Raw genomic sequence first — 12311 nt, 5'->3', positions numbered from 1 at the left:
CAGAGATTCCGTGATTGCGGACCTAACCTTGCAGCCCATCAGAATCGGAGACTTCCATCAGCTTTTAATTAATTCTGGAGGAGGAAGTTTATCAATCAGAGGCTGGAGAGTGCGAGTCGGGTGCTTGCTCTTAGGTTGCTTGTTTAAAATCTCATCATTTAGCAAGAGTTGATTTCTCACAAACGCAGCAGGATCAGAGTCTCGAGGAGTACTCGATTCAGAAGGAGTGACATGAGGTTTGAAGAAGAGTGGTTTTGCCCATGAACCCAAAGAAGGAACAAATTTGGCTGAAGCTTGAGAAGCATTATATCGGATTAGAGAGATGTTTTTTTGTTGACCTCAATATTCATTGTCTCCTGCAACTTAAAGGATTGAAGTAAAGCATTCGGGTCAGATGGTGCGACGTTGACTACAGACGTCAAAACCCTCACAACTCTGTTGCTGCAAGTTATGTACTAATAAGTGTATATAACAATTGTACCAATCTCAATTCGAGATGGCGTATGCTCATTACAGAATACCATTACCATCACATTACATTTAAAATATCAACCTACAAATACTACTAATATATTCAACTTCTTGTCAGTAGCACAAGCAATCACATTATGATACAATAGTTTTTGATAAAACGTGGTTGTGTTTAATTGTAAACAAAATAGGAAACAATATTGTGAGTAGCTCTATAAGGCGACACATCAGTGTCCGTATTTTTAAAGTAACGTGATGTCACCACATGTCCAATGTAGTGGGAAAGCATTAAATGACAATGCTTCGCTTTTAATATATACTAGGATAAGACATGCGCCTTGTGCATGGTGAATTTATATGAAAATTATTTAAGAAATATCATATGGAAAAATAAATTTATATTCTTGATTGAATTAATATTTTGGCCCTTCAACAATTTTTTAAAATTTTTTTTGTTAATTACATAATTTGTTTACTGATGAACTAATCCCATTTTTTTAAATATTTTAAGTCAAAAAATTACTTATCGCATAAGAACCTAACGTTTAGGCTGAAGAATCTCATGCCTACTTTTTGGTTACAATGAAACTGTCAGCTCGGTTTTATATCATGATTTAGAAATTTAAAAGTTAATTATGATTATGAGAAGTTTACGTTCACGTGTCAATCCTATGTATCTTTAATATTTTCCTCATTTTTGTGTCGCTTTTTTCATTTTGGTTATTGCTCGATATAAATATTGATTTTTTAGTGTATTATCATTTTGTTATTTTGTTTTGGCCTAAGATTTAAAAAATATTTAAGATTTAAAATTATTAAAGAGATACATACTTAGGTTAAGATCCGCGCTTTGTGCAGAAAAAATATTTTATATTTATTATTTGTTTTATGTTTCTCTGCATATTATGAAATCATAAAATAATAATTATATATTAAATAACTAAGAAATCAATTACTATTATGTAATAAATTGGCGTGTTCATATAAATCAAACGACCGCTTTTGTTTATTCGCAATCATTTTAGGATAAATAAATCAAAAAAATCAATCTTATCTATCGTATATGATATATAATTAAATTTAAATGATATTAACATAGATATATAGTATACTTTTAATATGGATATTTATTAAATGAGGTTTCTACTCATATGATTTTATGATTATTTACATATTTGTGTAACAAAATTTTACACCAACGATTTTTTTTAATGTGGAATGTTTAGTGGTTTCAATAATTTATAATCATTTAAAAAAATGAAGATTTCAAAACTAAAATATTAACTTTTCAATATATGTTCAACGCAGATATCAAAATATAAGTATGTATTTTCATATGATGTATAGTTTAATTTAAACGATATGAAATATATATATACATATATAAACATAAACACCTATTAAACATAAACACTTACTTAAATTATTTATTCATATGATTTCATAATCATTGTATCTTATTATAGAAAAAAATGAAATTTTGATCACAAAAGTTTCTGTGAGACTTTTAACAGTTTTAGTAATTTATACTCGTTTTGAAAAATTCAAAATACAACATATACAAAAAAAATCTAAATTTTTATTATATGATTAATGTGATTTACTTTAATAATAAATAATTAAACAAAAATAATAGGAAGTATACAGATTGTATGCAAATCTTTATTATTTAAAATTATTAATTGTCATTTATATCTTAATCATATTAGGTAATTCCGTAGGTTTTAGTTAAAGAAAATATATATAATAATTTCAATTTAATAAATGAATGATCCATAATGGACATACTATATAATATAACATTTCATAGCAGTTTAATTTTGGACTAACAAATTCTCAATTGATTCTCAAACCGCCATGTAAGCAAAATTAACACTCTAATTACGTGACAACTCAGCATAATACTTTTTTAATTAGCACAAACTACATGTTATAATTTTTTTAATGTTTTTCAATTAATATATTGAGGATATCGCAATGTGTTAGTTTCAAAAAAAAACGCAATGTGTTGAAACGCTATAAAGGACGGAAACCATACACCAACGTTTAGAAAGATATATGTTTTTGTGACAATTAATTCACCAACTTTCCTCCCTTTGTATATTCATAATAAACCCACGTGTGTTTAAATGTATATAAATTTTCAGTATAAATGGGTCACTCCATCACTTACTTTCTCACCAGGAAAGCAAAACACCCTTAAGCAAAGAAAACCAACTTGGTCTCCTAGAATAAAGAAAACTCCAACGGTAATACTCTTATAAGTTTTGAATGCTTTCATTTGTTTTTTTTTTTTTTGTAAACGCGCTTTCATTTGTTGTTATATATTAAAGAGCTAACTAAAAATTGAGTTAAGTTAAAAGCTAATTTACATTTGTAAATGTATTTTTTTGGATATGCACCAAAGGAAAGAAGAATGGGTTCAGACAGTACTCCTCAACTTCCAGTCATCCATCTCTCGGACCAAACCCTAAAACCAGGAAGTGAGAAGTGGGTTGAAGTGAGGAGTGATGTCCGTAAAGCTCTTGAAGACTACGGCGCGTTCGAGGTGTCATATGATAGAGTGTCAGAGGAGCTTAAGGAATCGGTTTTGGAAGCCATGAAAGAGCTTTTCCAGCTACCTGTTGAGGCCAAAAGAAGAAACGTGTCTCCCAAACCCTACACTGGATATATGACTCATAATGGTATTTCCGAGAGTCTGGGGATCCAGGATGCCAATGTTTTGGAGAAAGTTAACGAATTTACTCAACTGCTACGCCCTGATTGTGAGGGTAACAAGAGTACCAGGTCCGTATTGTTATGAACTTCATAGAGTAAAAGGGAAAATTAATCTCTTAGATAACAAAAAAAAAATTGTAACAAAAAAACACCCAATTAGAACCTTAAACTAGCACTAATTAAGAGATAAAATAACTAAACCCTAAACCCTTACTCTAATCACATTTTCTAAATATTAAACCTTAAACTATAATCACTAAACTCTAAACTATAAATTCTAATCACTAAACCCAAACACAAATATAAAATAAAAAGAACTAAAACTTTTAATTAATGATATTTTGAAAAAAATTTCCCTTACTATTTTCTATCAAAAAGATGTTTTAGTGATATCTTTGGGTATTTCTGGAAAGTAAATTGTACGTAAATTCTTGTTAGTATTATCGAATATATTGTTCCTAGGATTTCGTTAATTTCTTCTAGTTAGAGCATGTTATATATTTTTCCGCTCAAAATAGTATTATTTGTGTAGTTCAGACAAGTGACAATTTTTTTTTCTGTCTACATAGAAAACTTGATTTTTATATATTGTTCCGTAGAGAAAATGCTAGTTCACTCAGATATGAAACCAATGACTTGAATTTTTTAATTTCATAGTATACGTTCTTGCGTTTTTGTTTTGTTGTTTTCTTCTCTTGTATCTATTCAAATTGCTCAAAGAAATTTCTGTCTTGAAAACAGCGAAAGGATACATAAGTTTTCAGAGAAGATGGCAGAATTGGATGTAATGGTGAGAAGAATGGTATTTGAGAGCTTTGGGATAGAGGATTACTTTGATGAGAACCTCAAGTCAATGAATTACCGTCTACGACTGATGAAGTATTCAGCACCACGTGATGTTGATACTAATGTTGCGGCAGGTGCTAATGATGCTGGTGATGGTGCTAATACGAATAACAATGGTAATACTGGTGCGGATGTTGGTGCTGGCGATTCAGCCAGTACTGGTGACAATGACAAGGTTGTTGCTAGTGATGATGCTAATGCTGGTGCTGATACTAATGATATTGTTGTTGGTATTGCTAACGTTCATATTGATGATGATGCTAATGATGTTGCTAAAGCTAATGGCGACGTTGGTGCTGGTGTTGATGCTAATACTAATGATTGTGCTAGTGTTAAGTCTAGCGCCGACGTTGATAATGTTAATGCTAATGTCAGTGTTGGTACTAATGGTGATACTAATGCTAATGTTGGCGCTGATATTGAGGAGAAGAAATTAGGCTTACCTTCTCATACTGATAAAAACCTTTTGACAGTACTTTATCAATATGAGATTGAAGGTTTGGAGGTGTTAACCAAAGATGAAAAGTGGATCAGAGTGAAGCCATCTCATAACACTTTCGTTGTTATCGCTGGAGATTCTCTACATGTAAGTTAACTCCTTTTTAAATGGCATGCATGCATAAAATATTAACTCCTCATATTAATCAAGATTTTATGACATACTTATGGAATAATTTACCCTTTAATATTCTAAATTAATCAAGCCAAATCTTTTTTACTGTTTCGTAGTATTATTTGAAAACTATTGAAATTCAGAGCCTATACATACAGATATTAATTGATATGTACATAGTTACAAAAGTAAATACACCTTATCGATTTTGATGTTATTTGCTTTCTAAACATTGATGATTGCCGACAAAAAAAAACATTGATGATTTGTGATCTGTCCAAAAGTTTTAAGGTTTTGCTATAATTGTGCACGAACATTGATCATCTAGCCTTCAAAAAAAAAAACATAGATTATCTAAACTAACTGAATTACAGATAGAGAAATTAAAGTATTATAGTAATGGAATGTAACTAAATTAGTGGAAGAAAAAAAAGAAAAATATTATTTAATTCACGTTCACTCTTTCTCTACGAACTAATATTTTATGATTTCATACTTTTATGTGCTCATGTTTACTCTCTCATTCACAGGGGCCAGGAGACCAACCAAACATATAACAATATTAAAACTATCTTCAACGTATCTCTATTTTTTCTTATAATATAATTTTGTAAATAGAAACAAATTTTTACTCTAATATATTTTTCTATAATAAAAAAATATTATATTTTCATACTTTAGAAATACTGTTTTCATCTCTATATTTAAAAATAATAAATAGCATTTCCTTATTGTAGAGAAAATATAGCATCTATATACTAAAGATGAACGCATTTGAGTAAAAATTCATTGTTATTTTTAAAAAATTATATTATAAATTTTTTTTTAAAAACATTAACATCAAAATTTTCTCAGAATTTATCAACATTAAAATAGCCAAAAGAATAAAAAGAGAAAAAAAGAATGTGGGAAAGAAAGAAAAAATGTAAGACAAAAAAACTTTCTTTGAAAAAACTATGAGAGACACAAATCACATGTGTCAGTATGTAAGTATTCATATTTATTCTATGTTTAAAATTTAATTATATAATAAAATTATACTGCTGACAAAAAAAGTATACTAATATTAAAAATTGAGATATACCCTTAAAAATTATACCAATGATGATCGCTCTAATGTCTTATGATTTATTTGCTCTTGTCACTTTCACTTTCAGTCCAGTTAGACAATTAGTGCATGTCTATACACCATGTTTTGCTTATCTATTTGACGAAGTTAATTATTTCATTTTTAATGTTTATTTTCTTCTGATCATGATCTTGGTGTTACACAAAAATAAGTACTAATGATGTACTTGGCGATGTATATGTTTTTTGATTGCAGGCACTTATGAATGGTAGACTATTTCTCCCGTTTCATCGAGTAAGAGTGACGGAGAAAAAGAAGACAAGATATTCAATAGGATTGTTCTCGACTCCAAATAGAGATTACATCATAGAACCACCAAAGGAACTTGTGGACGAGCAGCATCCACGTGTATTCAAACCATTAACTTACGTTGACTTGATGAGCTTCTATCACACTGAGGTTGGCCGTAGAGCTCGATCTACTCTGCATGCTTATTGTGCCGTCTCCGGAGCTTAAATGTGTGCGCATAATTATGGGAGTTTATACAAATGCTTTGGTAGTTTCAAGATTCAACTAATAAAAAACCTCTATAGTACTAAATAAAAGGTTTGATTAGTTGAGTTCTATTGGTGAAGTATTGACTATGCGTACGTTTCTCTATTGTTGGAAATAAATTAAGCACATGTACACACGCACATGTACAATAATTTGATATGATTGTTGAGTTTATTGATGTGGCACCACTCCATAACTAGGTGCTATGTAACTTTCATGTAGATTTGTATGCTCATTTTATTATAAGAGTTTATGAAGTTTTTAAATATAATCGAGAGGTAGACACGCTTCTTTTGAATTTGTTGGGTCGCAAAATGCCGAAAACGATTTTGTAGACTAAGTGAGTCAGTTTATTTGATCATAACTATCTCCTATATTATTAAAAAAGAAGTACAAATATAGATTTACCTTAAAATACAATTTATTTACATATTAGTGCCACTAAAGTAATAATTATTCTTAACTTTATGTTTTCCATGTAATAAATAAATTTCCTGAATTAATTTCACAACAAATTTAAATCTGTAACTTATCTACTGCATATTTATGTAACAATATAACTTACATTTTTCTCTTTGCTGAAAACCCCCCCCCCCCCCCCCCCCCCCCCCCTTTTTCAATGTTATTCCTTTTCTTTTTTTGAACAAACTCATCTACCTCACCACTCACATATATACATATATCACATGCACCATTATAACTGTTTATCGAATTTGATGCAAAAAAACTATTTTATGTATTTATTTTTATTTCCTGGGGAGTTATTGTTAAATGTTTACATATTTTTGATAAATACTATTTCTATTCTTAATAAAATATTAATTTTTGAACACACACAGTCCTTAAGAATATTCTCTATTAACTAGGTGCTATGTAACTTAAAAAATCAAAGTGATTTTATGATTTTAATAAAATATTAATTTTTGAACACACACAGTCTTTAATTTAAAAAAAAACAAAGTGATTTTATAATTTTGGTGGAAAATACGATTAATATTTTCAGAAAAAAATACAATTTTGCAATTTTGGAGAAAAATCTGAGCTGTAACTATTTATTGTCTAAAACTTAGATTAAATGTTTTATTTGGATAACGATAGATTAATCATTTATGATTCTAGACATGTTCATCTTCATCCATCCATATGCACCATTATTGGATGAATTTATTTTAGGCTAAAATTTTAAAACCCATATGTATGGATCATCGGGATGATACTCGTTTTTAACATAAACGAAAATCAATTCTCATTTGTGTCGGACGGTCCATTGGATGGACAAACTAATATACTCTTACTTGTATGAGTTCAAATCTGATTGAAGATAATATGGATGGACAAACTAATATATTCTTACTTGTATGAATAACCATATTTTATTGGATTTTATTCCGGCAGTTATAACATTTTAATAAAATATTGATTGATTATTAAATTTTAGACATGTGAATTATGGAACCTTTGTGAGTTTTTTTAAGTTTTATATCTGAGATTCGGAGAATATATGCTCTCTTACCGTCAACAAACACAACTACATTATTTATATAGTCAATAAACAACTTTGCACAACAGCAAGTCGAGCTACCCTCTAGAAACGCATGCTACAAACATTTTCATTGGAAGTTCTTTTTTTTTTAATTTTCATTGGAAGTTCTCACATGAGTTAATTTTTGTAATAGGCACAATTACAAGCAAAAAAATGGAAATGTTTTTAAATAAGATAACAAATTCATTGAAATTTTATAACACTTAAAATGTATATATTAGATTAATTCTTATTTTAAATGAATTTTTAATTATATAATTAAATTTCATTAAACTATTAATACTTTTATTTGAACAAATTTTAAGACATTTTTCCTTTTTAGTTGATATGCTCTAACTACTAGCTGTAGAGCCCAAAATAAATGGTATGTATGCCAAAATCAAGAAAGCAATAAGAACATCAAGACCAAAGAGGAAAATGGAACTAAGTGAAACATCTTATCAACATTTTTACTCATCAAGATGGAGTTTTTCTGTGTGCGTGTTCTTCCAAATTTATTTTAATATATAGCATTTCCTATACACACATTATATATATATTATTACAGTATATTTTTTTACAGACTAAACTCTAACCCGCATCATGCCATATTTTTTTGTTTGAGAATTCAAAAATTAGATAAAAATAATATATTAAACATGTGATTTTTAGTTTTATTCTATTTTTAGTATACTGATTTGTGATCTTTAACTTGTGAATATAAACTAAAGTCTTATTTGTAGATGTTAAATGTAGTCAACATTCGTGAAATTAAATAGCGTAAATATCTTATTTGAAGACATGTATTATATATATATTAAGTAATATATATTTTTAATTATTTTCATAATCAAATTTATAAATTTTTATATAATTAATTATATTGCTGAAAACAGATAATATTGACCTCTCAAGTTCATATTAATGCACTTACAATTAAAATATGTTATCACATCTTTTCAACCAATTTTACAGTGGTCTACATTCATTTAAAAAGATTTATAATGAAAATAAAACAATTCATTAGCAATATTATCTTGAATGATAAAGACATTAGGCCACTTTAATGCAGTGGATAAGTGGAGTTTTTAGTGCATGGGCTCCACAAAAATGCTAAAAACCGATTACAAAAGTGGTCAAATAAGAATCAATTTAAGTTGTTCTTTGCACTGTTCGCAGATCCCACTGATACGTGACGGTCCATGATTAATTTGCTTTTTAATTCTTTTTTTTTAAATCAGACAAAAAAAATTATGAACCCCAAATGGATTTATGGGATAGTCATGCTCGGATTACTTACATGCAAGCAGCAGCGTAACATCTGTCATTACCGTCAACAAACCCTAAATTTGTCATTACGGTCAACAAACGCTAAATTTGTCATTACTGTCAACAAACGCTAAATTTGTCATTACTGTCAACAAACGCAATTATTGCATAATTGTTAAATTTATAAACAGCTGTGCGTAGCAACCAAGTCAGCCTAGTCAGTCTACCATGTGTAAAACGCATACTAACTAACTAGTTGCTATAGAACTCGATTTCCACAAAAAAAAAAAAAAAAAATTGGTATTTAAGCCAGAGACAAGAAACCGAAACACATCATCAAAATTCTAAGAATCTTTTTGTAAAAAAAAAAAATCTAATTAAGAATCAAGAAATGGATTCAGTCTCTCTTCATCCTCTTTCCGATTATATTCAACTTCCAGTTATCGATTTCTCCGACCAATGCCTAACACCAGGAACCTCAAAGTGGGACAAAGTGAAGACTGATGTCCGCAAAGCTTTAGAAGACTATGGCTGTTTCGAAGCTTTCTTTGACAAAGTGTCAGTGGAGCTTGATAAGTCTGTTTTCGAAGCCATGGAAGAGCTTTTTGATTTGCCCACTCAGACCAAAGAGAGAAACGTGTCTTCAAAACCTTATCATGGATACCTAAGCCAAGATATTTACGAGAGTTTCGGGATCGATGATGCTAATCTTGCGGAGAAAGTCAACGAGTTTACTCAACAGCTATGGCCTGACCATGGAAACAAGAGAATTAGGTATGATCTAGATTAGCTAAAGGACAATTCACTGGAAAAATGATTTTCATTCGAATAAATTTAACATTTACTCAAAAAATAAAATCTAGGTTTATTTGTATTAAAACAAAATATTTTTATTGGTCTATATAAAACATTTTTTGATTGACCAATCTAACTATTTGCCTTTAAAAAAATATTTATAACCTCTCAAGAACTTAACTCATATATTTTGATTATATACCTAGTGGCGGATCTAGAACGACATTTAACCGGGGGCACTTAAAAAAATTTCACTATATTTTATAACTAGATGGGGGCACTGGCCTTGATTAATCTTAATTGCTTAAAGAAAATGAAGAATGAGACGGGGGCACGTGACCCCGTACGTCTCTTATTGCATCCGAATATACCTGCCTTGGAAACATTCTTTAAAACATTTCAACTATTCAACTCATATTTTGATTGATGAATCATCAACGCATACTATTTGCTAGGGGTGGGCACTTTACCCGAAATCCGAAGTGGCACCCGAACCCGATCCGAAAAACCCGAACCGAAATCCGAACCAAAGTACCAAAATATCCGAACGGGTATTAAATTAGGAGAGATTGGATATCCGAACCCGAACGGGTAATATCCGAACCCGAATAGATATCCGAAGATAACCGAACATATGTATAATTAACCTTATATTTTTAATTTACATCTTTTATTTTATATAAAATATTTATATTGATACTACACATACTTTAAATTCATATGATATACATACAATTACGTAGAAGATGATTTGATATGCACTTAAAATACATGTTAAACTTTTTATTTCAACAATTAACAAAAAGTTACATCCAAAATTTAAAAACAATAACCAAATTAACGTTTTTTTAGTTTGAAAATGTTATGTCCAAATCTATTAACCATTCAATCTATTAAAAATACAAAAAATAGTTAAGTGAAAGTTATATATTTAAATACAGGAAATTTGAAAAATGAAAATTTTAATTTTTTTTTTCAAAATCTAAATATCCGAACCCGATCCGAAATAACCGAAACCGAACTAAAAATACCCGAACCCGACCCGAAGTACAGAAATACCCGAACGGGTTCTACACCTCTATACCGAAATACCCGAAAATCCGAAATACCCGACCCGAACCCGAACGGATACCCGAACGCCCACCCCTACTATTTGCGTTTGAAACATTCTTCAAAACCTTTCAAGAATTCAACTCATATATATTGTGCGTTGAAAAAGTGAGACGATGCATGGGATTTCCGAGAAATTAGCGGAACTGGACGTGATGGTGAGGAGAATGATAATGGAGAGTTTTGGGATAGAGAAATACATTGACGAACATCTTGATTCTACAAATTACCTTTTTCGCATGATGAAGTATACACCACCTCGTCCTCATGAAGAGAAAAAGTTAGGTTTACCTTCTCATACAGATAAGAACATCATGACAATACTTCATCAGTATCAAGTTGAAGGTTTGGAAATTCAGAACAAAGACAAAAAATGGTTCAAAGTGAAACCATATCATCAAAATTCTTTCATCGTCATGGTTGGAGATTCTATGTGTGTAAGTTCTTCCCACTTCCTTCTAATGTGTAACATTTTTGATAAACACACCACATACACTAAATGTATAAAACAATCGTGTTATTTAATTGTTTATGTTACAGGCATTTTTGAATGGTCGATTGGCATCTACATATCACCGAGTCCTAGTGACAGCAAAGAAGACAAGGTATTCGACTGCACTGTTCTCGACTCCAAAAACAGGAGTTATCCTAGATTCACCTGAAGAACTTATCGATGAAGAACATCCACGTGTGTTCAAACCCTTTGAATTCAATGATTACCGTGACTTCTATAACACGGAAGCTGGGTTTGCAGCTCAGTCTACTCTCCATGCTTTCTGTGCTCTCTGAAGCATCATTAAATCTTTTCGCAGAATGTAATAATGGCTTTATGTTTGATTGTTTAAATCCATCCAATAATATTTTGTGTGTTTATGTTTGGTATGAAATAAGGTCCCTTTCATAAATAAAAAAGGTATGAAATAAGGTTTTATTTATACTTTGTTAAAAAAAAATATTATCCGATAAAAAGGTTGTTTTTTTTGCGTAATGAAACATTCTTTAAAGCGTTTCAAGAATTCAACTCATTATATTTTTGTGTTGAAAAAGTTAGTCGATGCATGGGTTCTCGAAGCAATTACCAGAACTGGATGTGATGGTGAGAAGAATGATAACGGAGAGTTTTGGGATAGAAAAATACATTGAGGAACATATTAATTCTACAAATTATCTTTTTCGAATGAAGTATTCGCTGCTGATAAAAAAAGAAAAGAATGATGGAAGTATTCACCACCTCCTGATAATGATGATCGTGATGATGAAGAGACAAAGTGAGGTCTATCTTCTCATACCGAGAAGAACACCATCACAATAGTTCATCAGTATCAAGTTGACGGTTTGGATAG

The 12311-nt window shown here is 30.2% G+C and overlaps 2 protein-coding genes across 2 annotated transcripts; both read left to right on the top strand.

Annotated features, from left to right (window-relative positions):
* The first annotated feature begins 2619 nt into the window (after positions 1 to 2619).
* Positions 2620 to 6543, top strand: LOC106438719 (probable 2-oxoglutarate-dependent dioxygenase AOP1). Its single transcript, XM_013879976.3, has 4 exons — positions 2620 to 2720; positions 2879 to 3258; positions 3931 to 4621; positions 5973 to 6543. Exons 2-4 carry the CDS (start codon positions 2888 to 2890, stop codon positions 6231 to 6233), a joined length of 1323 nt encoding a protein of 440 aa, XP_013735430.2. The 5' UTR covers positions 2620 to 2720; positions 2879 to 2887; the 3' UTR covers positions 6234 to 6543.
* Positions 6544 to 9368: 2825 nt separating this feature from the next.
* LOC106381213 (probable 2-oxoglutarate-dependent dioxygenase AOP1) lies at positions 9369 to 11903 on the top strand. The gene is made up of 3 exons (XM_013821098.3): positions 9369 to 9837; positions 11078 to 11405; positions 11509 to 11903. The coding sequence occupies exons 1-3, from the start codon at positions 9455 to 9457 to the stop codon at positions 11755 to 11757; spliced, it is 960 nt and encodes a 319-aa protein (XP_013676552.2). The 5' UTR covers positions 9369 to 9454; the 3' UTR covers positions 11758 to 11903.
* The last annotated feature ends 408 nt before the right edge of the window (positions 11904 to 12311 follow it).

The sequence above is a fragment of the Brassica napus genome, chromosome A3 (genome assembly GCF_020379485.1).
Source record: "Brassica napus cultivar Da-Ae chromosome A3, Da-Ae, whole genome shotgun sequence".
NCBI classification, from domain to species: Eukaryota; Viridiplantae; Streptophyta; class Magnoliopsida; order Brassicales; family Brassicaceae; genus Brassica; species Brassica napus.
Note: the sequence above shows the minus strand (reverse complement) of the source record. Positions and strands in the feature narration are given on the sequence as shown.

Excerpts from the sequence above, each read along its gene's own strand:
- LOC106438719 (XM_013879976.3), top strand. The coding sequence starts at position 2,888 with ATGGGTTCAGACAGTACTCCTCAACTTCCAGTCATCCATCTCTCGGAC. Across the intron at positions 3,259-3,930 it reads GAGGGTAACAAGAGTACCAG|CGAAAGGATACATAAGTTTT; the intron begins GTCCGTATTGTT and ends TCTTGAAAACAG. Across the intron at positions 4,622-5,972 it reads TCGCTGGAGATTCTCTACAT|GCACTTATGAATGGTAGACT; the intron begins GTAAGTTAACTC and ends TTTTGATTGCAG.
- LOC106381213 (XM_013821098.3), top strand. The coding sequence starts at position 9,455 with ATGGATTCAGTCTCTCTTCATCCTCTTTCCGATTATATTCAACTTCCA. Across the intron at positions 9,838-11,077 it reads CATGGAAACAAGAGAATTAG|TGAGACGATGCATGGGATTT; the intron begins GTATGATCTAGA and ends GCGTTGAAAAAG. Across the intron at positions 11,406-11,508 it reads TGGTTGGAGATTCTATGTGT|GCATTTTTGAATGGTCGATT; the intron begins GTAAGTTCTTCC and ends TTTATGTTACAG.